This window comes from Anas acuta, chromosome 4 (assembly GCF_963932015.1).
Source record: "Anas acuta chromosome 4, bAnaAcu1.1, whole genome shotgun sequence".
Lineage (NCBI taxonomy): Eukaryota > Metazoa > Chordata > Aves > Anseriformes > Anatidae > Anas > Anas acuta.
This window is the reverse complement of record NC_088982.1, coordinates 6,870,495-6,896,193: the sequence shown is the minus strand read 5'-3', so window position 1 is coordinate 6,896,193 and position 25,699 is coordinate 6,870,495. Positions and strand designations below refer to the sequence as shown.

General features: G+C 39.7%; 1 protein-coding gene across 9 annotated transcripts in view; it reads left to right on the top strand.

Annotated features, from left to right (window-relative positions):
* Nucleotides 1-25,699, top strand: part of CTBP1 (C-terminal binding protein 1) — a 227,346-nt gene that overhangs the window by 177,301 nt on the left and 24,346 nt on the right. For 5 of the 9 annotated variants that reach the window (XM_068679652.1, XM_068679651.1, XM_068679649.1 and 2 more), the window contains 2 exons: nucleotides 12,635-12,789; nucleotides 23,775-23,919. In XM_068679652.1, the coding sequence (XP_068535753.1) occupies nucleotides 12,635-12,789; nucleotides 23,775-23,919 (300 nt within the window). Of the gene's footprint in view, nucleotides 1-7,299; nucleotides 7,389-8,850; nucleotides 9,068-12,634; nucleotides 12,790-23,774; nucleotides 23,920-25,699 lie in introns of those variants that run through there. The other 4 variants (XM_068679657.1, XM_068679656.1, XM_068679658.1 and 1 more) reach the window with 3 other exon arrangements.

The following is a 25,699-nucleotide window of genomic DNA, read 5'->3' as shown; positions in this document are numbered from 1 at the left end:
ATTTCCATTCATCGTACGAGCCATTTGGCTGCTGGGAGATCCTTGTCTTCTAACTTTGTACGATGCCTACCCCAAAGTCGGTTGTCTGCGAGGGAATAATGCAGTAAGGGGGTTTCATGGCATTTTGTTAACAAGTTGCTATGTTGCAACTTGCATGCCAGGTAATTTCACAGTCACTAACATTCAGGAGTTGTTGGCAAGCAAATTCCTGATGAAAATACTTCTAGGAAGCCCGAATGGCATTGGTACTCTTACTCGGAGTAGCAGCTCAGAAAAGCTCCAGAGGGACACATTTTACAAGATATTAAGGTGATGTAACCTGTGTAAGAAATAATGATGCTAATTAATTATTTTTCCAAAAACTAATTGCAAGTGCATACAGGTGGAGTTGCCTCTTAAAGCATTTAGCTCTCTGAGCAGCACCAGCTCGTCCACCCCTTGTAGCTACCATATATTTTATGTGCTGTGAAGTTCAGACCTGATAAATGATCCTTGTCCGGGGTGCCTGTGGATGTTGGCTTTTCACTGCAAGTTATTTTCCAGATTTCATCTGCTATTCTCAGCACTCATTTCCCTTCTTCCTAACCGGGATGACAGTCCTGACCCAGAAGGGACAGAAGGAAAGAAAAGATTGATCTTTTGGAATAAAGTCTCTGAGGAAAATACCATGAGAGCTGAAATTTCCTCTGAATTCACTCTGGTGAAATAGCAAGTATGCTATCAAAGTACCTAATAAACACAAATAAAAACAAAAATAAAAAGTGGCAGTAACCAAAGATAGGGAGCAGAAGTAGTAACTTCTCATTTTGGTACTTTTGCAGTGATACACCTGCTCTAATTTGGTTTGCTTTACATCCAGAAAATAAGGAAAAATTGGTCTCTTGCGAAGACCTGCCTGTTCTGCTGTTGTTTCTCAGTCTCAGGAACAAGGATTTGTGTTTTCTAGCCACATTTTAGAAAATAGTTTCAAGCTCTTGATTTCTGGGGTTATCAGATAACTATTTTGCAGCTGGCAAGCAAAAAGTTATAATTTCCTTCTGTTTTTTTCAGGAATTACAGGCAGCAGGAAGCAGTTAGACTTTGATTTCCAGCATCTCTGCTGCGTTCATTTTTCAAGCACCAGAAGCAGTTTCAAAATAGACTTAGGTATTTGCGTGAAGTTGGTGATCCTTTGTCTTTGGATGATAAAATTCAAAGTGATTTGAGCATTTCCTGTGCCGGAGTGCTTTTAGAAACGTGATGCCCATGCAAGCTGTCCAGCACGGCACTGTTAGTCCTGCTGCTGACGTTCCTCCTGTTTTTGCTTTCAGAGTACATAGAAATGGCACAGAACAGGCTGCCTGATTTTGGAAATTCTTCCTCGAGTCTAATACATTGGTCTAGTCTCCACTTAGCTCGCTTCTCGATCTGTTGTCACTCTCTCTTTTGTTTTGAAAGGAAGTCGCTGTGGTCCCTTTCGGTAACTGTCCATTTCTCACAAACTGCCGTGCTGCACAACTCTGAGGCTGTCGGAGTGAGAGGGGGAGATGACATTTGGGTGACGCACATGTGCGCCGTGGGCAGGCTTCCTAAATGTCTCTGCCTGCAGGCTGGGGGACACGGGCGCTATCACAAGTTGATTTTTTTAAGATCAGGCATAGATGGAGAAGGCAAGAATAAAACTGCAAACTGACATCTTGACGCTGTTTGCTAGGAAAGGTAATTGTGAACTGAGTTCCAAAATACAGTGCTGGATCACACCAAGAATGCACGGTAGGAAGGATGACCTGTTTAGAAATCTTGCCTGTGTGACGAACGAAGGGTACCCTTATGCCTTAAGATCTTGTGACTCTTAATAAAATCGATAATTCCTTTTATAACACTTTCTTGGAGCCGCTGTTTTAGCACTGATTAAGGCTTTATGCAATTTAGAGAGATGGGACATGATTTGTGCCCTGAAAAATTGATAATTTGAAGCCTTTATCTGCAGACAAAGCATTTTTATGCCTGTGAATGAACCCTTTTCAAGTTGAAAATGGTTAAACTACAGAGACTAAAATAAATGTTATAAAGCCTAGTGAAAAAATGCAAATACGGGTCATTTTTAAACACTTCTGACTTCTCACCAGATCAGTGGAAATAACTTAAAGCGTTCAAAAACCTTCTATAAACCCCTTTAGTATGTGGTATGTGTGGGAAGAAATATTTTGCTTGTCTCATCAAGTCATGGGAATAAGTCCCAGTTTTAGCTGTGTTTTTCAGTACAGCTTTAACTGTGATATTGGGACCAAAGCCTTTGTAATTGAAACTCAAAATCTACTTGAAGAAAAGCTCAGTAGAACAGCTCTCTTACATCATGTGCTTTTATTATATTATGATTAAATGTAACACGATAATATAAACCCAGCCTTTGCCTTAAACTGCCTGTTTTATTTGGCACTTTGGCTGTTGTTACTGGCCCGTTCTCAGGGAGCTTGTCATTTTCATACATCCTGTTTGCTTACCTTCAAAATGAACATCTTTTTTAGAAAATCCTCTGTATTAAAGGTCGGTTTGGTTATAATGGGTTAGGGTCCCGCGTACCCTGGATGGGAGGTAGGTGCAAGACTTTGGTTTCATCATGCTGTAGACTTTCTCCTTTTCCCATTTTAACGATAGAAGGGCTCTCCAGCTTGCAGTCCTCATCAGCCATTTGCTTAATATTGATGGAGAATGGCAGAGGTCAGTGGCTGTGGGAGGAACCAAAAAGGGGGAGAAATTAAGAAGAGCTTTAAGGAGCCCTTTGCACTGGTTGAGTGTTTGTCAGGGTTGCTTTGGCTTTCAGGAAAACACAAGGCAGTGTAACTGAGGAAAGAGCGTGTTAGCCTCATTTACCAGAAACCATAATACTGTGTTGAATTCCCCCTTTTTAATTACACTGGTCTTAAATATATGTACGTATGTATAGCACAGGCTTTTGAGAATTTTAGCTGTAAATCTTAAGGAAAGTTCCTAGCTCCCCTCCCCTCTTTGTATCCCTACCCAAGAGAATTGTAGTATTTTTGTCACTCTGAGATAGCTAACAATAATAGCACCATGATTTTCAGCTGAAAGTGAAGAGCATTAGATGCTTTCCTAACAATACAAATAAAAAAACCTTACAAAGTAAATGGAGAACTGTGCTCCAGAGGCAGAATACTTCAGTACTGTTATTTTTAGTATCAGTGGAATGTGTTGCGCTGATCTCAAAAAATTAAACCTTGTGAAACTAATTTGATTATCCAAGGCCCCACACTTGCTTATCTTCATCCTTTTTGATAAGGAAAATAAGGAGTGCCCCGGGTAATAGTTTAACGTTCTTGGTCAAAGTACAGGTGTGCTGTTAGAGAAATTGCTTACAGTGTTTGGGATCGGAATAAAGGAAGCCTTTGATGTTGGCTTTGCTTGGGTTATTGGGTTTCTTTCTCGGAGACAGCATCCTGTGCAACATCTAAAATAAGAGAAAAGCACAAAGAGTCGCCATTATAACTTCTGAATATAGTCTGTCATATTTTGTAGTACATTATTGGCAGCACCATTCAAACATCATGTGAAATTAATGCTCCAAAAGCGGCTGTATTGATAGCGCTAGTAGATGGTATTTTTTTTCCCCAAGCATACTTACAGCTCAGGTGGTGGTTTAAAACAAATCCAAACCTGCTGTAATAATACAGCTTACTGTAAGAGCAACATTTTAGGAGGAGAGGGGGAGAAAAGTCGTCTTTATTTCTTCCTAGTTCAAATACATAATATTTTACAGGCGAATCAAGAGCAGCTCCTTGAGTGTATTACGTTGTAAATTAACGTTATGTGGCTGCTCAGCTTTTATGCAATTCACGGCCACGATGCTGATCCTGATAAGATGACAAAGTAAGAAATAAAAGCATTGCTCCCTTTATATTGAACACATGGGTGAAGGAGCTAGGCTAAGGGCTGCTGATGGATCGCGCTCCGCGTGGCCATGCGGCCCCGTTGTGCCAGCCCCTCCGGGCTTGTGCTCTGTATCCGATGCATTGTCCTCAAAATCTCCAGGACTGCGTCCTTCTGTGGAAAGTGTTTCAGTAAGTCTTGGCATGGTCCGTATTGTTACTGGAATGGCTCGGGGAGTTAATCATGCTGCTCCTATTACAATAGTTGAAGCAGATTGTTTTTCCAGTTCCTGTCAGCAGGAGTTCTCTTGCCTTTTTTTTTTTTTTTTTTTTTTTTTCAAGTCACACCCACCAACCTATAAAGTTTATGGGCTGAAATGTAAGTTCCATTGTATTTTAAACTAAAAGCTTGGGTGTGTGAGGGTGGGTGGCTGCTCCCCCCAGCCTCTTTGGTGGCCGCTCCAAGGTGGCAGCAGCTCTGTGCCCAGGTGCGCTGCGGGGATGCCTCCAGTGCAGGCTTGATTCATGCATTCGCTTCTCTATTTTGGGGATTTGGCCTCGCCAGTAAGGGGAAATCGATGCCTGGAACTTGGTGTGGGCAAAAGTGAGGGCTGGAGTGTGCCGATTCCCACCTTGTGCATGTCATAGGGGGCTTCTGCTGGTTCCCAAATAGCTTTGGCCTCAGGCACAGCCTGTGGGCAGGGGCACTTCGCAGCCATCTCAAAACTGGAGTTACAGGAACAAATTTGGCAGCCGTAGCCAGGAGCTCTCTGAAGCTGGGACTGATGGGAGTGTACTCAGGGCAGTTCCACCGTCGCTGATTTTTTTTTTTCCCGTCCTTCTTCCTTTTCTTGTTACTTACTGCAGCTAAAAATACTCGAAGCAGACCTTTCAACTGTCCTTTAAAATGTTTTTGCCTTTCTCTGGGGCTTGCTTTCATGCATCTGTTACTTGAAAATGGGGCTTCTGCGATGTTCTTTCTTCTGTGTGTTTTATTGCTGACACTTGTGCTTTCTTATTTTAGTACTTGATGTAGTAGTTACTGAATATTGTCATTTGCTTTTGCTTTTTAAACCTTGTTAGACAATTAAAACATTTTACAGCAACTCATTATGTTATTATTGCTTGTTCATTTGACATTAAATAGGTGTGATTCATATTGGTTTTGTTCCTCTTTTGAAAAGTATTGGTGAAGATTAGGCATATCATTACAGCCTGCTCCTGAATACATTGAGTAATTTTTTGACAGATGTGCAATACTTCCAGTTTTCACCTGGATGTTTGAAGTACATGTGTAATTAGTAGAAAGTGATGCCAGATGATTTTATTTCCCCTTAACAGAACTTTATTTCTGATCACTGGCTTTCAAAATCTGTCATGTGGGACATCTGTATATGTACCCTGACAAGCATTTAGGATTTCATGTACATGCTGCCAGGTATCCGACAAATAAGAGTAGAATTACTAGATGTTTAATAAAGACAGGTTAGGGAACACTAATAAAAAAGACACAACAGAAATGCTCATCCACATAGTTATCAGCCTAATATCTGAGAATGACACATTTATTTTTTTGTGTCACTGTGGAGGAGTAATGAGAAATCATGATTCCAGGTTCCAGGAACAGCAGGGAAATGTGACATTTTATAAACAGAAATTACTGGCTTATTTTCTTCAGATAATATTAAAAGGGAAGATCAAATAAGCTGGTGGCATGGAAATACTCTCTGCTTAGGGCTTTGTACTGGATGCTGTAGAAATCTTCTTGGGATACCCATGCTGATTCCTCACAAGTGGTAAAATAATGATGTGATGCATTCATAAGTCTCTACCGTGGAAGTCTGTGGACGAGGGTGGTAATTAGAGATAGCAGTGCTGTTGCTTATGTATTTTGTGTAAGGGAAAGAGCAGCGAGTGTCCCGGAGAGCGGCTGGGTGTATTTCAGTCTTTGCAATTAGCAAGAGGATATACGTGGGTGTGACTGCTGTGCACATCATTGGGTCAGCACAGCACCGGAAACCACTTCTATTTTTCTTGGTCTCTTGCAAATTAAAAAGAAAAGAAGGAAGATGGCTTGTTTTTACTGGGTTTAGGTAAATAAAAAAGCACAGAGTGCCATAATATTCATCATCTGTGCTTTTTCAGGGTGCTTAGCATTTACTTCCAAGCCCTGTAGACTTAAGCAGAGACTGCGCATGTGCTTTAAGTGAAGCTAATGCTTAGTTTTCTCTTACATGTATACTACAAAGTCCAAATTGTATTCCTTTGAAAATCAGCTTGGGATTGTTCCCATTAATTTCAGTAAGATTTACAGCAGGTTCCCACAATCTTAAGAAGCATAGTTAGAAACCTTTAATGAGAAAAGACGAAAAGTCATCTATTAAGAAATTGAGGCTTGCAAGGCTAGCTACCACTTTTTTGTATGCTCTGCTTGTTGGTGCTGTTCCTTATTTACCCCATACCCAAAGTCTTAATCCCACATCCCAAGTCATGGGAGATGACAACCTGCTTTTGCTGAAGGCAATGCCAAAAGATGCTGGATCTGATTCTGGTGGAATCGGGACATTTGTTTTGCATATTCAGCATATTTACATGCTGGTAAGCACTCTTTTTTTTCCCCCTCCCCTCTCGCATCTATTTCACTGATCCGTGCACCTGCATTTCATTTCAAAGTTTATTTCTACTTGATTGCTTTTTAGTTTTGTTCTACCTCGAATCTAAATGTCACCTGAGGTCACGGCACACACAGGAACGAGCCTACCAAAACAAAGTCCAAAATTTAAAAATGCATTACGTGTCAGGAGCCATAACATATGCTTTTTAAGTATGGCGTTTCTGGGAATTTTAATAGTGCATTTTGGCAAATATAATTCATAACAGCTTCTGTGTTCATGTTCTGAGAGGGATATTTTTTGTTTGTTTTGACAACTTGTTCTTTATGGAATTAATATTAACATTTATTTTTAAAAAACATGGTATTTTTTTGGAGGACTTCTGGTAAATAAGTGACAGCTCTGACTACATTTACAGCCTAGGTAAGAATATAAAGCGAAGGTAAATGCCAGAGGGGATTAGTCTCGTGTTACGTGTGCAAGATTGTAAATTAGTTGAATGTCCAACCTGTCATTTTAGGGTCTTGTTTTTGTAAATATAGATCAGATTTTTCAGCAGTTCGCATTTTGTTTAAAAACCGAAATCCCTTTGATGTTTTTACTGTGCATAAGGGAAGTTTTGTAGGGAAAAATCTTTGAAAAGGACATTGTCAAGGGAGTTTTCCTGCTTATTTAATCCTTGCACTTGTGAGGATCCTCAGAAACATGAAAATGTGAAGTCCCCTTCCCAAGGCTGCTGTCCTCCATTTCATGTACTATTGGTTTGTCATTATAGGGTTACTGATAAGTGTTGTGCTTTTTGGCATTGATGTATTTTTCAGAAAAAAGAATTGAAGCATTTGTTTTGAAAAAAGAACAACACATTTAAAGAATTACATGGACTTTGCAAACAGATTTAAGAAAATGAAAGGTAGGTCAAACTTTGGGCCTACAAACCTGACAATGTCCTTTACTTATAACGTGTATGCCTTATTTGAGAGACAGTCGTGATCCTAATGATGTCATGTTAATCAGCAGCAGAAAAATGTGAAAATGACATTGCTAATCCTCTTTACTCTTAATAGCTTATCTTGTTGTGTTTGGTATGTTTTCTCATGTCAGCGAACGCTGACAGACTGCTTTGAGATTTCTGTTGTGCGGCCTGATCACTTTAATTACTGTCGGCCCCTGACATAAATGGCTGTTTTGGGAAAGGCTTAAAACAAGCTAAAAGGGCCCAGAATATGTCAGGGCGAGCTCTCCTACCCTCCAGTGGCGTCCAAAGCCGCTGTGCCCTGGCAGCTCGGCGCGCTGAGGTGCGCCTTTGTTTCAGGAGGGGCAGGTAGGCCTCGGGAGGGGGAGGAAACCACCACGCTTGGGTAGGTCTTTGTTTTCTTTCAAGTATTTAACAACAAAAAAATGACATCTAGGGCTAAGGCTGGGCTGGTAATTCGTAAGTCACCACACAGGCAGAGGTGTGGAGGCGGTAGTTGGCGAGCCTCCCCCTCAGGTTTTGGTTACAAGAGCTGAGGGATAAGTTCGCCGATCCTCTGGTTTGCGAGCACTGGGCTGACCTCTGATCGATCAAGCACACGGCTGAAAGCTGTTGTTTGAATTTTTCAGGCTTTTTCCGTAAAGGCTGGACCAGAAAAGGGTTTAGATGCTGTTTTCGTAGAGCAGCTAGTCCAAAGTGTAGCTCTCAAAAGGCACTTCTGCCGTCCGTCCATAACAGCTGTGCGCCATGCTGTGACCGCTCTGTCTGCATGCACCCTACACGTGGTATTATTTTAGAAAAATTCCAGCAGTCACTGGCACGGGAGCTGCTACTGGGGCAAGAGCTTCACCACCAGATTATTTCCATAGTGAGGAAAAAAAACCCCAAACCCACTCATAGCTGGATTGAGCATAGTTTAAGGCTAACCTTTGAGGATAACCCTTTGAGGGTAGCCTTTGCTTTCCTTAAATACATTTAGATAACCTTAAGGGCCTGACTTCTACCCAGCCAACCACCACGTTCAGAGTAAAGGCTTCTCACTCCATCCTCAGTAGTCGCTCCGGTGCTTGGCTCTCAGCACGGTGCTACGGGAGATCACACGCTCTCCTCGCATCCCTGCTCACCTAGGCAAAAGCTTTGCCGCATGAGTGGTGCCGACTGGTCCAGGTACGTCTCTTTACAATGCACCTGCTTGTCCTGCTCTGGTGCTGTGTGTCCTAACAGTCCCTGGTATGTTAATGGCCGGTGGCAGCACAGCAGGTGTGGTGGAAAACCAGCAGCCAAATGGGGAAGGGTGCAGATGCAGTGAGAAGCTTTGACTTTGAGTTTCCTGGCTTCTGTGAGCACAAGTCAGACCCTTAATGTTGTTTTAATGTATTGTTTGTGTTTAATTTTTTAGTAAAAATTTGAACACGATCCAGGCTACAGAGGTTGCAGTGGATAAGAAGTTTAAAAGCTTTGGTTCAAGATTACAGGAGGCTGCAAGAAAAGTTAAAGACATGGAAATGAGGATCGAATGACAGGCTGCTATTTTGCCTCAGAATACTGAAGATTGTAAAGCATTGAGAAATCGAATTCATGACCCTGGAAATCAAGCTCAGATTAAGAAATGTCAGGTTGGTAGGGGTTCCTGAAAGTCTCAAGTTAGGATAAACTGAGATTGTTTTCCCTTAACAAAGGTTCTAGGATGTGGGGGTGGATGGTATACTTGTTATTGTCTGTGTTATATAAAATGCTACCATACTTAAATAAGCCAACTAAGTGAAATTTATTTATTTATTTTTTAAAAAAACTGAGTTTTGTGCTTGTGGTTCTGAATGTTGCTTTTGACCAGTTTACAGTCATACTCCTCTCTGACACTGAGCTGCATGATTTACTGTTAATGCAGGAATGGAAAATACTGCTGTTAAATACACATTGCTTTATCCTGCCACACCAAGGGTCTGCTGCAAAACCGAGCACGGGGTGCAGTGTGACATTTCTAGATAAGAACCAGGCCGAACATATCTAAATGGTGAAAGAAGTAGTTTTTTGTTCAAACGGTTCTGATTCATAGCGAAACTGTGTCTTTGCAAATGTAAACTTTAAATAGTGACTGCCACTGTGATTAAGTTACTGTAAGCTTACTGAAGTGTTGAGTTATTGTCTGCGATTTAGTGATACGGTATTTAGGCAGAAAGATTGTGCAACAGGAAGTCCATGCTGAAGTTCAGAGAGGATTTTGGCAAGCAAAGGTTTGTGGGGTTTTTGTGGTCAAGGTCACTGGGTATATTTGAGTTCTGGGGACTCTGTTAACAAGCCTGAGATACTCCTGGGGAGGGTTACTCTCCCACTTGTTTTTCTGACTTCAGTTCTTATATTTGGGGCTTGGTCTGGCATGCTACTTACCACCAACATCAGGCAAGAGTCCCTTGGTTCAAATGGGTAGTTACACTGACCTAAGGGAAAAAGAGACCACACCTTTATGTATTTTAGAGGAATTGTTACTTTTAAAGAGCTGTGTTTGTTCTGTGGTACTGTATTTTTCTGAGAGAGTTCTAGATGGAAGAGTGATTCTTGAAGGGGACAGCTTTTAATCTTGTTATCTCTTTGGACTGTGTGCACTCCTCTGTTGACAGAGATGCTTCTGCTGTAGCTCTGGGGGAAATGAACTATGTCATGTTCTTCCTCCATCTTCAACAGCTTTAGGATCAAAGTTCTATACGTTTTCTCTTATTTACTTGAGCTTGGATTCAGACTTGTCATTGAAATCCTGGCTTTGCCGGACTGACAGTTAAGAAGCTGACCATAACACCTCGCTTGTAAAACAAGCAGTTATTATATTCAATATGAACAGGGCTTGCAATGTCATTTTTACATTTATGTTTCAAAACATAATTGCATTTTATTAATGCTATTACATACACTATTTTGAAAGAAACATGAACAAGTCTGTAACATGCTTTACTTTAGGGTGTTTCAAAGTAAATTTAATATGGGGTTTTATAATTAAGTTCCTATTAAAAGATAGTAATTATTCTTGGGATAACTATGTAGCATTTGCATTGTGTATTTGTGCTGTGTTTGTCCTGTGCCACATTATTAGTGTGTGGTTAGTTTATTAAAAACGACTGTATGAAGGTTATGTGGCCACTTCTGGTTCAGATGCGTAACAACAAGCAGTAAGATAGCAAGATGCAGGATTTCTGAAAATGATATTAAAAATGATCCCATTTCATTTTGGTGGTTGGAAGTGCTGGTTTAGAAATAATTGGTGAGATTTTTCTGTGCACTAGAATCGATGGATTTGTAACGCAGAATATTTGCCATGAGTGTTGTACCCATGGAAAACTTTGCTGGTGAATACTTTCACATCTGAATGCCTGTCTGCTATGGTGAGAATGCTGCAGGTGCACTCCTGTTGGCATAATCAGTTGTTGAGACATTAAGACTAGAATGAAAAAGAACCAAATGTAGTTCAGTGATCAAATGCAGAAGGATTGGTGAGGATCTGTTGTCTGTCTGCCTTCAGTCTGAAAGATCCTTTTGCTGCTGAATAAGCAATTAAGTATTATGCAGTTACAGTTAAATTAAAGCCAGCTGCCTTTTTTATAAGTTTCCCAGGTAGGGCACTAGCTGCAAGTGCATGCACGTAGGAAAAATTCCAGTGACCCTTGTTGAGCTGTCTTCAAGTCTAAAAACCATTTGAAGAGGTAAAGAACTTAAATGCCAGATGTCAGGAAGCCCTAGCCCGAGCCTTACTGCATTGGGTAGGGGCACACAAGAAATTTATGGGTGCAGGCTAGACAGGTAATTGAGGCTGAAGGTAATGATCTCCTTGGTGCAGCTCCTTCAGCACTAGATTTGGGCTTGGCCCCAGCAGGGAAGTAATGTACTACTTCTGTTGACTTGTGAAAATCCCTTTTCCCAACAGCTGTTTTCCTTCACTGGGTAACTTGTATGCAGAACTGGGACTATACTAATTTTCCATCCACTTACAATGCAGATGAGTCTTTCAGGGCTTGCTTTGTGATTCAGCCTGAGGCTTCAGATGCAGGGATTTCTAATAGGTGGTAGCTGGGGAACCTCAGTCCTTCTGCATTCATATTGGGCTAATTCGTATTGCCAAGCAATAAGCAAAATTTTAAAATTCACACTGCAGCAAATGTATGTTGTTGACATTTGCATACAAGAAATATCTAGCCTGCTTCACTCTGCAGTGTTTAAAACTACTTGTTTTGAAAGACGAAAAATCATGTACTGTATTCTTGTTTTCATTTTCTTTATCTCTTCAGGAAGTCCCTTTTTTCCACCCACGCTTAACTACTTTTGTGTAAATGTAATGGTTTAATATTATTCCCTTGAGTACTTTTGTATATTTATAGCATCTATACAGTAAAAAGATGCTCTCTGAATATCCTGCTGTAAGGATTACTTTTCATTTTAAGACGCCATAAAGAGGATATAAATTAAGGCTGCACTTTGAACTGATTTTTCTCTCCCCCACACGTTTAACGTGTTTATTTGTCACTCTACAATGTTCCAAGTGCAATGCTGGTTTAAGGATGGGCGTTTTGCTCACATTTTGTCAGAGAGCTTTCAGTGGTGGATTAAGTATGATGCATTAATTTGAATCTTACAGAATCATTGTGTAAAACTTATGAGTTTAAGCAGGCCTATGTAGATTAGCACTAAGCCTGTGTACTTGGACAGTGGATCCTCAGTAAATACACATTTTTGCTGCTGTAGGTTTTTTCAGTTAAATTTTAGTGTCAGCAGATCATAGTGATATATGTAAATTGAATACTCAACTCCTTACTGAATTGCGTATGGTATTCCATCAGCGACGTTCTTACAAGCCTGGACAAGATCGTTCTCACTCTGTCTAGAGCTCACAAAGGTGTGGAATCCAATCAAAATATGAATCTTGGATAAGATTGCACAGACACTTCTTAATAGTGCAATGAGGGTGTCTGTTTAAAAAACTATGCTATTCCCTTAACATTTTTGACCATCTTCTATTGTTCAGCCTCGTAAGCCTTCACTGCATTTTCTTTAGGGGTCTATGTTTGTTTACCATAAATTTGTTGCTGTTTTTATTTGTTCTAAGTCTTTTTCTGCCATCAGAATAAAGAGGCTAGCTATAATGTATTTTTGTTATATTTACATCCCTTGAATAACTCATCTTCTCTGTTTCTTCGTAGGCATTCGACCTCCGATCATGAATGGGCCCATGCACCCACGCCCTTTGGTAGCATTGCTGGATGGCAGGGATTGTACAGTAGAAATGCCTATTCTGAAGGATGTAGCCACGGTGGCATTTTGTGATGCTCAGTCTACACAAGAAATTCACGAAAAGGTAATATTACAAAGATGTAATTTAATAATTATTAAAATACCTTCTTTTTCTAAAATAATGAATAGATCCGGTGTTAGCTATGAAAATGCGTTAGGCACTGCAGTTTGGTTAATTGTTGATTAGAAATGACCACCAGATCATTAAGGTAATAAATGATGAACAAAGACAAATGTATCCGTTGAAGTATGTTTCTGTGCAGCATATCTTTGGCTGGATGTTGTCCACATGCTTACCAGCTGAATTAGATTCATGGAGAGAGTTAAATCAGGGAAAATTATATTATTACATGATATTTTGAAATGCTTCTTGGAAACACTGTTGCTAAGCTTTCAACTGGAAAGCCAAATATTAGTGTCAGATTGGAAGTTCTTCTCACAGCCAAACTTCTCTGCTTAGCCAAGGAATTGTGCAGATTGGGTTAGAAGGCTGCATGCGCTGCAGATTGACGCTGGAAAAGAGTTTTGGAACAAATGCTGACAAAAAATGTATTTAGAAAATGAAATTAAAAAATGCATTCTGTGTGTTATCCCAAAAGTTTGCACCTTACCTATGATTTGGGCAGGTGTAAAACAACCAGTTGTTCTTAATATTGTCAAAGGTTTTCTCGTTTTCTTAGAGGGATGCCCATTTTTTGTGATGATAGCCAAGGATGCCAGCTGGCACATAGGCCTGAATTTTCTCTTCAGAGACTTCTTTCAGCATGAAGGCCTAGCATCTACCCCAAATCTTTGCTGCTCTCCAGGCAGCAATAGAGCCTTTTCACATCCATATTTCTGCAGAGGTAGAATTAATTTGATGAAGTTATTGTTGGCTGGCAGAGTAAGCCTCAAATGTCAAGTATTCCTTCACCTGATGAAGGATGAAACCAGCTTCTGTGGAGGTAAAAAATTGTAATAAATATGACAGCAGAGGAGGGCAATCAGGGGTCTCTTCCAGGCGAATTTATTTTCCTCCTCTCCAGTGAAGATCCATGATAGACAAGTACAATCAAAGTATTAACTTAAAGGCTTGTTGGGTGAGTGTCTAAATCCACTTCTGTGAACAGTGCCTGTGGTTTGTGTGTACTGCTGAGTGCGCTTCAGCTGTGAAGGAATTCTGTCAGCTGAACTGAGGTGCACCGATATTCCTGCTTCTCTACAAATACATCGTTGGACTCGTTCTATGCTAATTATGGTAATCCTCAGGCTTGTTACAGGTTTTCAGAACCTTTTCACTAACTTGTAATTGCTTATTTGCTTTTCATTTTCTTACGTAGCACTGTTTAAACATTTTAGAGCCTGGTGTCTGTATATAATGGGAGACTTGATCTTTTCTTTGACTTTCTTACAAAGCCAGCCACTTGCAAATAATACCGATACAATAATTTCCCATCTGGCATTAGGTGAATAAACTTTTTTTCTGTAGTTCCTTTCACGTCAGCATCTTCTTGGTGAGAACTCACCAACAAACTATTCAGCTTGTAATTATCTAAGAAAAATATTGTTATACAGTAAAAAAAAAAAATTAAAAAATCATTGTTAAAGCTTTGAAAATTTTTGAGTGCTACCGCTGTATTTTTCCTTTTTTTTCCCCCAACACTGAAAGAGAAGATTGAAGAGGTTTTTATTCTGTATGATACAGCAAGCTAGAACAGCTGATTCTCATGTTTCAGGCAAACATAAGAGATGAATCCCCTCTCCTGAAGCCCTGCTTGTAGTTCCTCGGTGGCTGTCTGCAGACAGATTTCCTGTCTAACCTTCACCTCTCTCCCCATATAGGAATATGCTGTTCCCCTATAGAACATTAGTCAAGAATGATCTTTGAAGTTGTTTTTGGCATCATCAATACTGACTGAATGTCACTAACTTGTTTTGTTCAGCTACTTTTTAGATAGGAAATAATTCTAATGCGAATAAGAGAGTGGAAAAGAAAAAAAAAATAGTTCCTACCAGGAAATCTGCATTCCAAACACTGTCTTTTCAGTTCATTAGTTGTTTCTCACAGGATAGTTAAGACTTCTCAGGTTATTCTTGAATTGTAGGCTAGAATCAGAGTTGGAAAAATTACAGTTCATGACTTCTTTAATGCACTTGCACAGTCATATAGAAAGCCATCTTTATAGTTGGCAGTTGGGGATAGAATAATCTCAAAGTCTGTTTAGTTTGTGACATTCAGTTTTGAAAGAGTAAGATTTTACTGAAACAGAATGCAAATTTCAACCTGGTTTTTACCATCTCTTGAAGGAGACCAGTGTTTTCGCTGTGCATGTGACCGGGACTATTCACTATTGTGGCAGTGAAAGAGAACCTGGAAGTAATGAGAGAACAAATGCAAAAAAGTAAAAACTTCTCTGTATTCATAAGTAATTTGACATGCTATTTTTTGTAAAAAAGAGTTAATTTGTAAGGGCCAAAACCAGTAACAATAATCTAAGTATAATACTGTTCTTCGTTTAAAGAACTACTTAACCCAACCATTTTTTTCTCATTTTTATGTATTCAGAATTAAAACGTAACATAAAGCTTTATTTCTGTCTTGTCTATTTTTCATCATGTTTAAGTTGTTTTTGTCTTACTGTTCTCTGCCTCATGCCATTGTCAGACATGTGATACATGAAATAGCTAGATTCTAGTGACAAGGACTAAATAGTGGGTGGAGAACAAGAAATATAAACGCTGTTTCACTCCCTTAATAGGTAAGAGCAGTCTGCTGTTCAGGTGAATGCTGACAGCTGCACCATCTGTATGGTCTTGTGCTTTGTTTACTGAAATCAACATGTTTTTTTTCTGATGCAGCAAGGCTGGGGAATTCTTGAGTGACATGAATGCCTTTCCTTAGAAACACTAAATATTTTCTCTTATCAGTGGTGTGTAGCAAATGAATTTTTCAGATCTTGAGACTGAAAGTCAGCACGTGCATAGCAAAATGTAGCTTTGGAAAAGTATTTAAAGTAACTGAAACTTGATGAGTAACAGGTAATCTGTTGTTGATCTTCACAAGAGTGTATTCAGCTCATATACTTAAGTTTGCTTCCTTTTCTTCTTATCACATCAAACCAATTCATTCTTCGTGAACTCAGTCATTTATCTGGAAAATGTGTTTTCACTAGCAACCAGTATGTTGTCATAATAGAGCTTTTCGCAAGTCAAAAGGGTGATGAAGTCCAAAAATGTTTTGAGTTTACAAAGTGTTTGCCAGGTGATAGGTTTCTGCAGCAAAAATCACAAACCCTAATCCATTTTCATATTGTTAAAGTAATATAATGTAAATCAATTTAATGAAGTGCTGAGCACTGCTTACTTCCATGCGAAAAAAGCATTCACTTTTTACTTCCACTGTTCACTTGCAGTGAAAAAATGACTGTTTCCAAACCGTATTTGAGGTACAGGAGAGAATATCTTTATTTTTGTCCTGCTTGTTGAATACCTTATTTGGAAACGGAATTTTAATAAATCTTCAGAAAAAGGTTTAAGATTAGAAGTTGCATGTTTAAAGCAACGTCTAAAATGTTTGTAGATTTGTAATGCATATTCCTGGCTGTTCTAAATGGCATTGCCTAGTTAATTAAGATGCAGATTTTAGATAACAGCTGTTAATTTGCCTAGATCTGGCATTAACTCGGCTTGCGTGGTGATGTCTGATCATAGGGAAGCGAGGGGTCAGCAACTGGGCAGTAAACATTTTGGAAAACAAGAGGGATTTTTGCTGGTCGTGAGAGGGTTTCAGGGACAAGATGATAGTTTACATTTCTGTTTTAAGATGGCTAGACAATAAAGGAAATAAAGAGGAAAAAAATAAAAAAAGAGGGTCGTGTAGTAGTTCCTTGAGACAGATACCCAGATACCAACAAACCACAGAGATTACATTTTTTCAGAGAAGCAGGGAGGCTGAGAGGTCTTAACACATGCAGTGAGCAGGAAAAGAAATTAGGATTTGAATGCCACTGGTATGGGTGAAAAGCAGGACATTAGCAAATGCTATTATACCTTAGTATGTGTGCTTGTTAAGGAAAGTTTTCATCAGATCGGGTAATGCCTCACTTTCAGTTCTGGAGTGATTTCCTTATGTCAAAGAGTTTATTCGTCATTCTCTTTTTATGGCTGAGGAAATTAAAGTATGGAAAATAAGTAAGTTGCTTAAGGTCACCAATAAATAATAACATGTATTAGGACTCTGCTTCATTGCAGGTCAAAGTATTTGCTGCTGTTTTGGAAGGCAAGTTGGATGGTGAGGCTGTGTTTCATTCCTTTGAAAAGGCTGCCAGTGCTTAAGTGAATACTGACATTTACTGAGAGTGACCCAAAGTACTGAAATGACTTTGTACTTGAGGACATCTATTGCAGTTCTTCAGAAATCTTCTTTTATAAGGTTTCACTGACACCCCCTCAGTCCCTCTGCAGTAGAGAAAGCGGTTTGTTTTCAGGACTGTCATAGATATTTGCATCTGAGAGGACACAGTATGCATTTAAACTTTGCCTTCTAGGTTCTTTTTATTATAAATAATATTTATGGCTCTGTGAAGTTGAGCATTATGCTTGTCAGACTGCATCATGGGGAGTGGTGGGAAGTGGGAACTGGGTTATCTGCATCCTATCAGGGGAGTTAACTTAGTCATTTGGGGTAAAAATCCACTTTAAGATTTTGGTGTTTGGTTTATTTTTTAAATAGGGATCGTATTAATATCAATAACAGTTACCTGTTAAACTTGTTTTCTCTTTCACAATCGTATATAAATCTGCCTTCTCAGAAACTGTCTGCAAACGTACACGGAGGTTTAGTTTGTTCCACCAAAAATGTAGGAGTTGATCAATGAAATAAAAATTAGGTTGCTTCCTTCCTCATTCCAGATTGACTTGATTTTTTTCCTGTCCCTTGCCCTGTTCTATCCCCCTTTTCTATCCCCACAGTCCTTCTCCCTCTGAGCGCCATTTGCGGTTTGCTGCTCTTCCTCCCTCCCTGGCAGCTTCCCCAGCCAGTGCTTCTCCTTCCTGCAGTCTTGTTCCTTTATATATATATAAAGAGAGTATATATATACATGTGTGTGTGTGTGTGTGTGTGTATATATATATATATATAAATAAGAGAGTACACTTTCCAGCTACATAGAGCTAAACATAAAAATAATATGCAAGATCTGGTAATACAAGTCTAAGGTAAGCAGAGAGAAAACAGTTATCCCTGCAAACTTCAAAAGATAGGAAGCACAGCTGACTAGGAATGGTTTTAAACCAAAATGCATATGCTGGAAAGTCAATTTATGTGAATCCGTGTGTGTTTTCTTGTTCTGTGTTTTTTTGTGTGAATATGTGGTTTCCTACATGTTTTCTCAAATCATTTGGAAGGAGAAATTGGAGGATGGAGGGTGGGGTGGGCGGTGTTTCTGACTGGGTTTACTGCTTCGTGCAGATGCCCAGCTACTCAAAAATCGGAGGACCAGGGTTCTCAGTGGGAAGTGGGAATACAGCCTGGATGATAAATCTATATTCCAGCCTTACAAGTGCTTAAGTTAAAATGCATCAAATCTCTGGACTCCTGTTAGAAGCACATAATGAAATCACCTTCACAGGGATACTGTGTTTCCGTATCTTTACTTTAAATATAAATGTTTAAAAGCTGAACTTCCTGTTCAGTGGTGTAGGACGAGTTTTCAATCACTTGTGTACCTAGGAATTACCTGTAGAAGCATTTCCAGTCATTACAATTATTATCTAAGGCTGCTTCAAAGAAGAGCTGAAGAGCTTTCATAATGGAAGAAATGTTTTGAAACTGATGCAAACAAATCAAGCGTGCTGCTGTCATTCACATGAGTCTTTGATTTGTTCCTGTTTTATTAATGGTCAAATAAGATGATCTTTCCAGGTTCTTGTTTGTTCAGCATTGAAGCTGTAATCTTGCATTTGCACCAACAAACTAAATACTGGTTGAGCATGCTGGGTTTTATTTTTAGTTTTAACTGTGTTCGCTTGCAATGGATCCTTCACACTGTCTGGTGAGACTTTGCGAGCAGCTGCAAGCCTGCTGCAGCCTTCCTCTGTGTTACCAAGTATCGATCACAAATTTGACATATTGCTGCTTTTTTGCAAGTCAGATAATACAAGTTCTACTCAAATTAAGTAAAGTCTACGTGGATGTGCAAAATACCTCAGGTCTGTTGGTGACACTAGAACATTTAACTGGCGATGACACAGCAAAATCCAAGCCCAAGAAATGCAGTACTGTGTGTTTCTAGAGCCAGATGAAATAGATCACTTTCTAGTGATGACTTCCAAGAGGCTGGTTTTAAAAAAAAAAGTCTATATTGTCATTTTGTGTGTATTTTATAAATGTATTCTGTCTCTGTGTTGAAGTAGCTTAGTATTTTATGTACTGTGTTACGTTTTCGTGCTCTGGATTGATCTGTGAGCCTTTGAGATCAGTCTTTCAGAGTGAAAACTAGCAGGGTATGTTTAGATGACTGAAGAAGAAAAAACCTTCTGTTCCATTGTTAACATGCTGTATTTATGCTTTTGTAACATACTCAGGAGCCTAAGTTCTTCTCCAAATCATGAGGCATGTATGCTGTAACGGTGACGGTGTGGCATTTGGCAGGATGGCTAAAAGATCCTGGTGGTGAAATAAGAAAAAACAAATAGGAAAATATTTTAAAAGGATTTCATCATTCAATATTCGCTGCTCAAGATCTGTTAAGCTCTTTGAAATAGAAATGTCTCCTGCTACAGTGTCATCAGTTCTCTAAGAGCCTTGGAGACCTGGCACGCTGTGAAAGCCAAGTAGTCATTTTGAGGTTGAAGAACAGCAGAAAGACCTGTCTGAACAGTTCTGATTGGAAACGATGTCAGCTCGTTGAAGAGGGTATGAAAAAGGCTTTCAGCAAGCTGTAGCTTCACCTGGAAGTAAGTCAGTAACTGAAGGCATAAAAATTATGCAGATGGGCTACCTAATCATTTGGTAACAGAAGGAAGCCAACTCATGTCCTGTGTTTCAACTTTTATCTCAGATCCTTTCTTCCCGAAAAGCACAGCTGTAGTCAGATGAAAGCAGGAGTGGCTGCTGAAGGTACGCAGCTCCCTCTGCTTGTTCTCTATCTTCTCTATCAAATTTTGCCTGTTTCCTTTCCATCCAGGGGATCTTGAAAGAGTGTTATCTGACTGCCACATACCTGAAATTGTTTTCTTGTTAAATCTGTATCTCACTCAGATTGACAGGAGTTGATATTTTAGTAATAAAATCATTGTACTAGAATTTGGTGAATGTTGCATCGATTGAGTTTATTATGGGGAACTATGAAAAAGCACACAAAATCCCAGCACCTCTTATGCATTTGCCCCTTGGTGTACTTTTATAAGTGATCACTAAATTACTCCTATGTGCAGTTGTTTCCTAAAGATTGCCAGAACTGCTTACATTTATGTTGGATTTCAGTTTCCTGTGTTACACTCAGATTTAGTTCAAGTTTTGTTTCCACTCTGGCAAGCTTTTTAGACTTCCTTATGTGCATTTACTGTGTAATGGCTGAGTATATATTTTATAAAAATAATAGCAAAGTACAGAAACTCTACTTTTTTTAAATCTGTGAGTGGCATTATTAAGTCATCTTCAGATTTTCTATTTTTTAAGTCCACTTCAGATTTTCTATTTTTTGCCTTTTTATTGTACTTTTATCACATGGCCAGCTGCAAAAAGCAGTAGCATAATAAATTGATGCAAGATAATGCACAATACCAAGAGACTACATTTTGGCAGTGCATTTCCTTGCTAACTGGTCCATAATCCTAGAAGTTCAAACACTATGAAGAAAATCCTGAAAGATCTGTCATGTGCATCTGTTTGTTACATATCTCATCTGGTGGGTAAACGAGTGTGGAAATGGCTAGTGTCAGCATTAAGCCATAGCTGAAAAATATTCTTCCTTTCACTGAACACATTCCCAAACTTCCAAATATTTTTCAGTCTCCGTCCAGTGCCAAGCCATAACCTGAACGGGCCCCACAATGGAGTGTAATGAGACCAGGCCGGAGATCTTAGAGACCAAATTACAGTCTTGTCTGGCTGAGTTAATAAAATGTCAGATTATGAAGTGAAATTCCCAGCTGAAACACTGATTTTAAAGCACAAAGGCCTCAGCCAATTCAGCTGTCTTTTAGCCCCTACTTCACGCGGCTCGCAGAGTAGCAGCAGCTCTGTGCACACAAACACAGGCCCCGTTGGTCTTTTTGGGGTGGGCAGCAGGGAAGGAAGGGTCTGCCTGCCACAGAAGACTTTCGGTGGGCTGTCAGAAGCTGTAAACTACTTCAGGTTTCATACAAGCAAAGAGTGTTTTCTCCTGGGTTACAGCCTGGGAAGGAGAGGATGTGGTGACGAGGCAGAATGGGGAACGTGGCTAACTGGAGAGGGCCAGGAGGATATCACAGGGAGCGAGAGGTACCTGAAGGCAACAGGATAAAACTTGGGGTTGTGACTTGGAGAAGGAAGCCCTGCTAGAAGCTTGGGAGTGTGAAATAAGACATGCATTAGGAAGGGAAGGATTCAGCTGTGTGCTTTAGTCAAGGGATCGGCTGTCAGCACGCCGCTGGCCATGCGGAAACACGGGTCAGGCGAGACTTCATTAGGAGAGCTCTCCAGTAACCATCGGGTTGCTGACAGTACTGGTGTTGGTGTAACAGAGTACGGAGAGAGACCTCAAATAGCACGGTGCCTGCAGCTCTGGTCACCCCAGGGGAGTTGAGTTTAGGCTTGTATGAGCACAGCGAAGAAGTGTTAGACCAGCCAAGGGGTAGAGAGATGTCGTCCTAGAAAAGCCTGGAAGGACTAGGCTTGGGAAGTGCAGCCAGATTGTGACAGGGGATATCATCGTTGCCTATAAATAAAATTTGGACTGTAAACACCAAGGAGACAAAGTACGGTTGGAGCAAATGGCCAGCGCTGGCACCAGAGCAAATGGATGCAAGCTGGGCTGTGAATAAATTGGGGCTGGAAACAAGAAGAAAACTCTTTGTTGTTGGAACAGGGGGATTTTAGAACAATCTTCTTTTAGGGATTAATGGGACCAAAAAAAAAAAAAAAAAAAAAAAAAAAAAAAAAAAAAAACTACCTAAAGGCATTTTAGGTGGGCATTTAGTCAAGTTACAAGGACTATTTCAGGTGCAGACCTCACCAGGCACATGGGCTTGGTGCCGTGGGAAGTCCCCACCAGCAACAATGTCACTGTGGAAGCAAACCCAATAAACTGTGTTCTTAACCTGTCTGTAGCAGCTCAAGTAAATGCCTTCTGATGAGTGCAGTCTTTCTGATTAGTGGCTGCTAGCTGTAATCTCCAAAGGACTTGTTTGTACCATTAAAATCAAGGAGTTTTGTGTGCATATAATTGTTTGTAGCATCAGAGCCTACAGCTGTTCTTTGAATTATGTTGTAGCCACATACTTCAAGGCTGTGTCATTTCTAATTTTCTTGTAGTTCTTCGTCTTACAAGTAAATCCAAATTCTGCTCAAAGGAATCCTGGTCTTTATCTGACTTAGAGCTGGGGTTACCAATCTGGGGGCACCTGTTGAAATACCATAGATTAGTTTATGAGATATTCATAAGGAGCAGTTTTCTTTCATTTTCATGGATTTTGTTTACATTTGCTTCTAAAACATTTTGTGTATCTTAATTTTTTTAAATTGTTGCTTCGGATCTTGGGTTTCCAGCAGGGAGTTGTAATGCTTTTTGTGAGATCATGTTTTGCCATAGTAGGGTTTTTTGAAATGATTTATGTTGATTAATGGTACATTTTTTTCCTTACACTAGAAAATGCTCATAAGTAGCCCAGCTGATAGAATCTGTGCATGCACCAAGCCCAAAAGTGTATCGAATAAGAAATGGAGAGCCTCCACAAAATGTTCACATAAGGTCCTCGATAGGAACGACATGAAGTCATTGCAGTAGCTTAGAAGTTGAAATGATTTGAGCGTGTTCTATATCTTGTAGAACTTTTAGGTTATTAGGTAACACACTGAAGGTGGAAACCAAGAAGTGTTTTGAAGAAGTGAAACAGTCCAGTTTGCATACAGAGGAAAATGTGTTCTGCTTTCTGAGCAATAAACTCATATCAGCTATGTGACATGCAGTTTCCTGGCTTGTTTGTTAGCGGAATTTGAAAACTCCTGGGCCTTGTGTGCTAACCTTTCTTCCCTTTCACACCCCCTCATTTTAATCTTTCTTGAGTAGGTTGGATGTGCTTTCACATTATTTGAAAGATATTCAAACCTTTATGATCCTGTCAGTTTATTTTTGCTCACAAGTTTTTTCCTTTGCAATGTTTTTGTCTTGGTACAATTTCTTACTTCGTAGAGGTGTTAGTTTTTGTGGATAATCTTATTTATACCAATTTCTGTGACTTCAGTTTTCCATGTATGAGAGCTCAGAGTGTTGCAGCATCAGTAAACTGCGGGACAGACACTTTTTGTATAAATTGACAAATTTCAGTCTCTGTTGTCCAAGGGTTTTGTAATGATTACTGAATGTTTTCTATTCAGGTATCAAGTGGTTTAATAGTGCAGTGAATGCCTGTACCACTGTGTGTGTGGGGAAGAGATTGCTCTGTTACTCCATTCAAAACTGAATGTCAGCTGCTGAAGCATAAAAATGCTTGCTGTTTAAATCGAGTGCTTGCTCCCATGTGTTTTCAGGATGCATGTACAGATGCAGTCTGGTAATTCTTGTGTTTAAGGTCCAATATTGCAAAGTATCTCCTGTGAAATGAGATCTTCCCTTCTTACTAAGAACACATACAGATCACTTAGCTCTTCCTAAAACTGGTCTCCTCATGCTGGGACAGACATATCAGATGGGGAAAAAAGTCTAACAAGAGGCTGGAACATACTTGGGCAAATAACCTTTAAAACAAAAGACCTGGATTCAATGCTTTTACAGTCCTTTATCCCTCAAAATTTGTATACTTGATTAGGCTGAGATCCTATGAAAGAAAAAAAAAATAAGTATTTTTTTTCTTCCATTTTACTTGTAGGTACTAAATGAAGCAGTGGGTGCACTGATGTATCACACTATCACTTTAACACGAGAAGACCTGGAGAAATTTAAAGCACTTCGAATAATTGTCCGAATTGGCAGCGGTTTTGATAATATTGACATCAAATCTGCTGGAGATTTAGGTATGACTATTAAAGACATTGTTTTACATCTTATACTTGCCTCCAGAAATTCGATAGCATCTAAGTCTTTGCATTAATGTTTTCTGTATAATTTATACTAACATAGTATGTAAGCTGTATAATTTTCTCATCAAAGTGTTTAAAAATCATTATGGAGATATTAGCATTAGTTAATTGAGTGATAATATTAATAGCTTTGTGACAGGATGACAATCTGCCTGTTCAAGATAAATCCAAGGAGTAAGGCCATAATTTTTCTTCTTTCTTTTTTTACCCCAGTTGTGTATTTTAACTACTGCCTACTGTAATCCAATCACAAAATATAATTCCATCAGCATGGAAAACTACTACTGTTTGAATAAAAAATGAGATCATTATCAACTGTCTGGGACTTATTTATGATGCATGAGATTTAGTACTAAAGCACTCCATAAAGTAGAAATATCGATTTTATAGGAGAATCAGTTGTTACAGCTTCAGAATAAATTTAGATACTGGAACTATGAAGAGATATTGCTTAGTGTTTCACTGCTTAAAAAAAAAGAAAGTCTGATTTATACTTTGCTTACTTCAGGATAACCCATCTATTATCTATAATCTACAGGTAAAACTGTACCACTGGATATCAATGTATATTTTTTTTGTTTCTTTTCTAATTAGGTTGAAATTATCAAGTATTGTAGAATTGCAGAATGGTTTGGGTTGAAAGGAATATTTAAGAGCATCTAATTCCAGCCCCCTGCCATGGGAAGGGACACCTCCCACCTGCCCAGGCTGCCCGAGGCCCCATCCAGCCTGGCCTTGAGCACCTCCAGGGATGGGGCATCCACAGCTTCTCTGGGCAACCTGCTAAGTGCCTCATCACCCTCAGAGTAAAGACTTTCTTCCTAATACCTAATCTAACATGTTTCAATAATAAATCTGTTTTCCATTATGAAGATCTTGAAAACACTTATTTAAGTGTGACAGTGCTTAGTCCTACTAATAGCTCCACTGATAGAGTGAGGAGGTGTAATGTGGCTCTGCTTATCAGTAAAAGAAAGTAAAATAATCCCCAATGACTAATGGCTGTGTAGTTTGCACGACAGGCAGAAGCTAAGAACTTTTTCATGAGTTTCTATAAAGAACAGGTAGATCTGAAGGCATGCACATGGTTGCGTTCCTACTTACTCAAGTAGTGCCAAAGTTTGGTGCCTGAGTTGTGAGCCCCAGAAACCATGTTATGTATCTAGGGACTGTCCTGGAGTAAAATCTTGGATCCAAAGCCCCAAAACCTAGGTGTAGCTCCAAAAACCCAGAGCCATCATGAGTCTGATTTCTGTAGAGAATCCCTGATGAGAGGAAAATCTTTGCAGGTTTGTTGGCTATTTGTGCTGGATGGTAACCTGAGTTTACAACTCAAATGTGAGGCTCAGGGGAGACCTCATTGCTCTCCACGTTTACCTGAAAGGAAGCTGTGAGGAGCTGGGGTTTGGCCTCTTCTCACAGGTAACCAGTGATAGGACTAGAGGGAATGGCCTCAAGTTGTGCCAGGGGAGGCTCAGGTTGGAAATGAGGAGACATTTCTGTCAGAAAGAGCAGTCAGGCGTTGGGACGGGTTGCCCAGGGAGGTGGTGGCGTCACCGTCCCTGGGGGTGTTCAAGGAAAGGTTGGGCCTGGTGCTTGGGGACATGGTTTGGTGGTGACATTGGTAGTAGAGTGATAGTTGGACCAGATGATCTTGGAGGTCTTTTCCAACATTAATGATTCTGTGATTGAAGCCACAGTATAGCAGACTAGG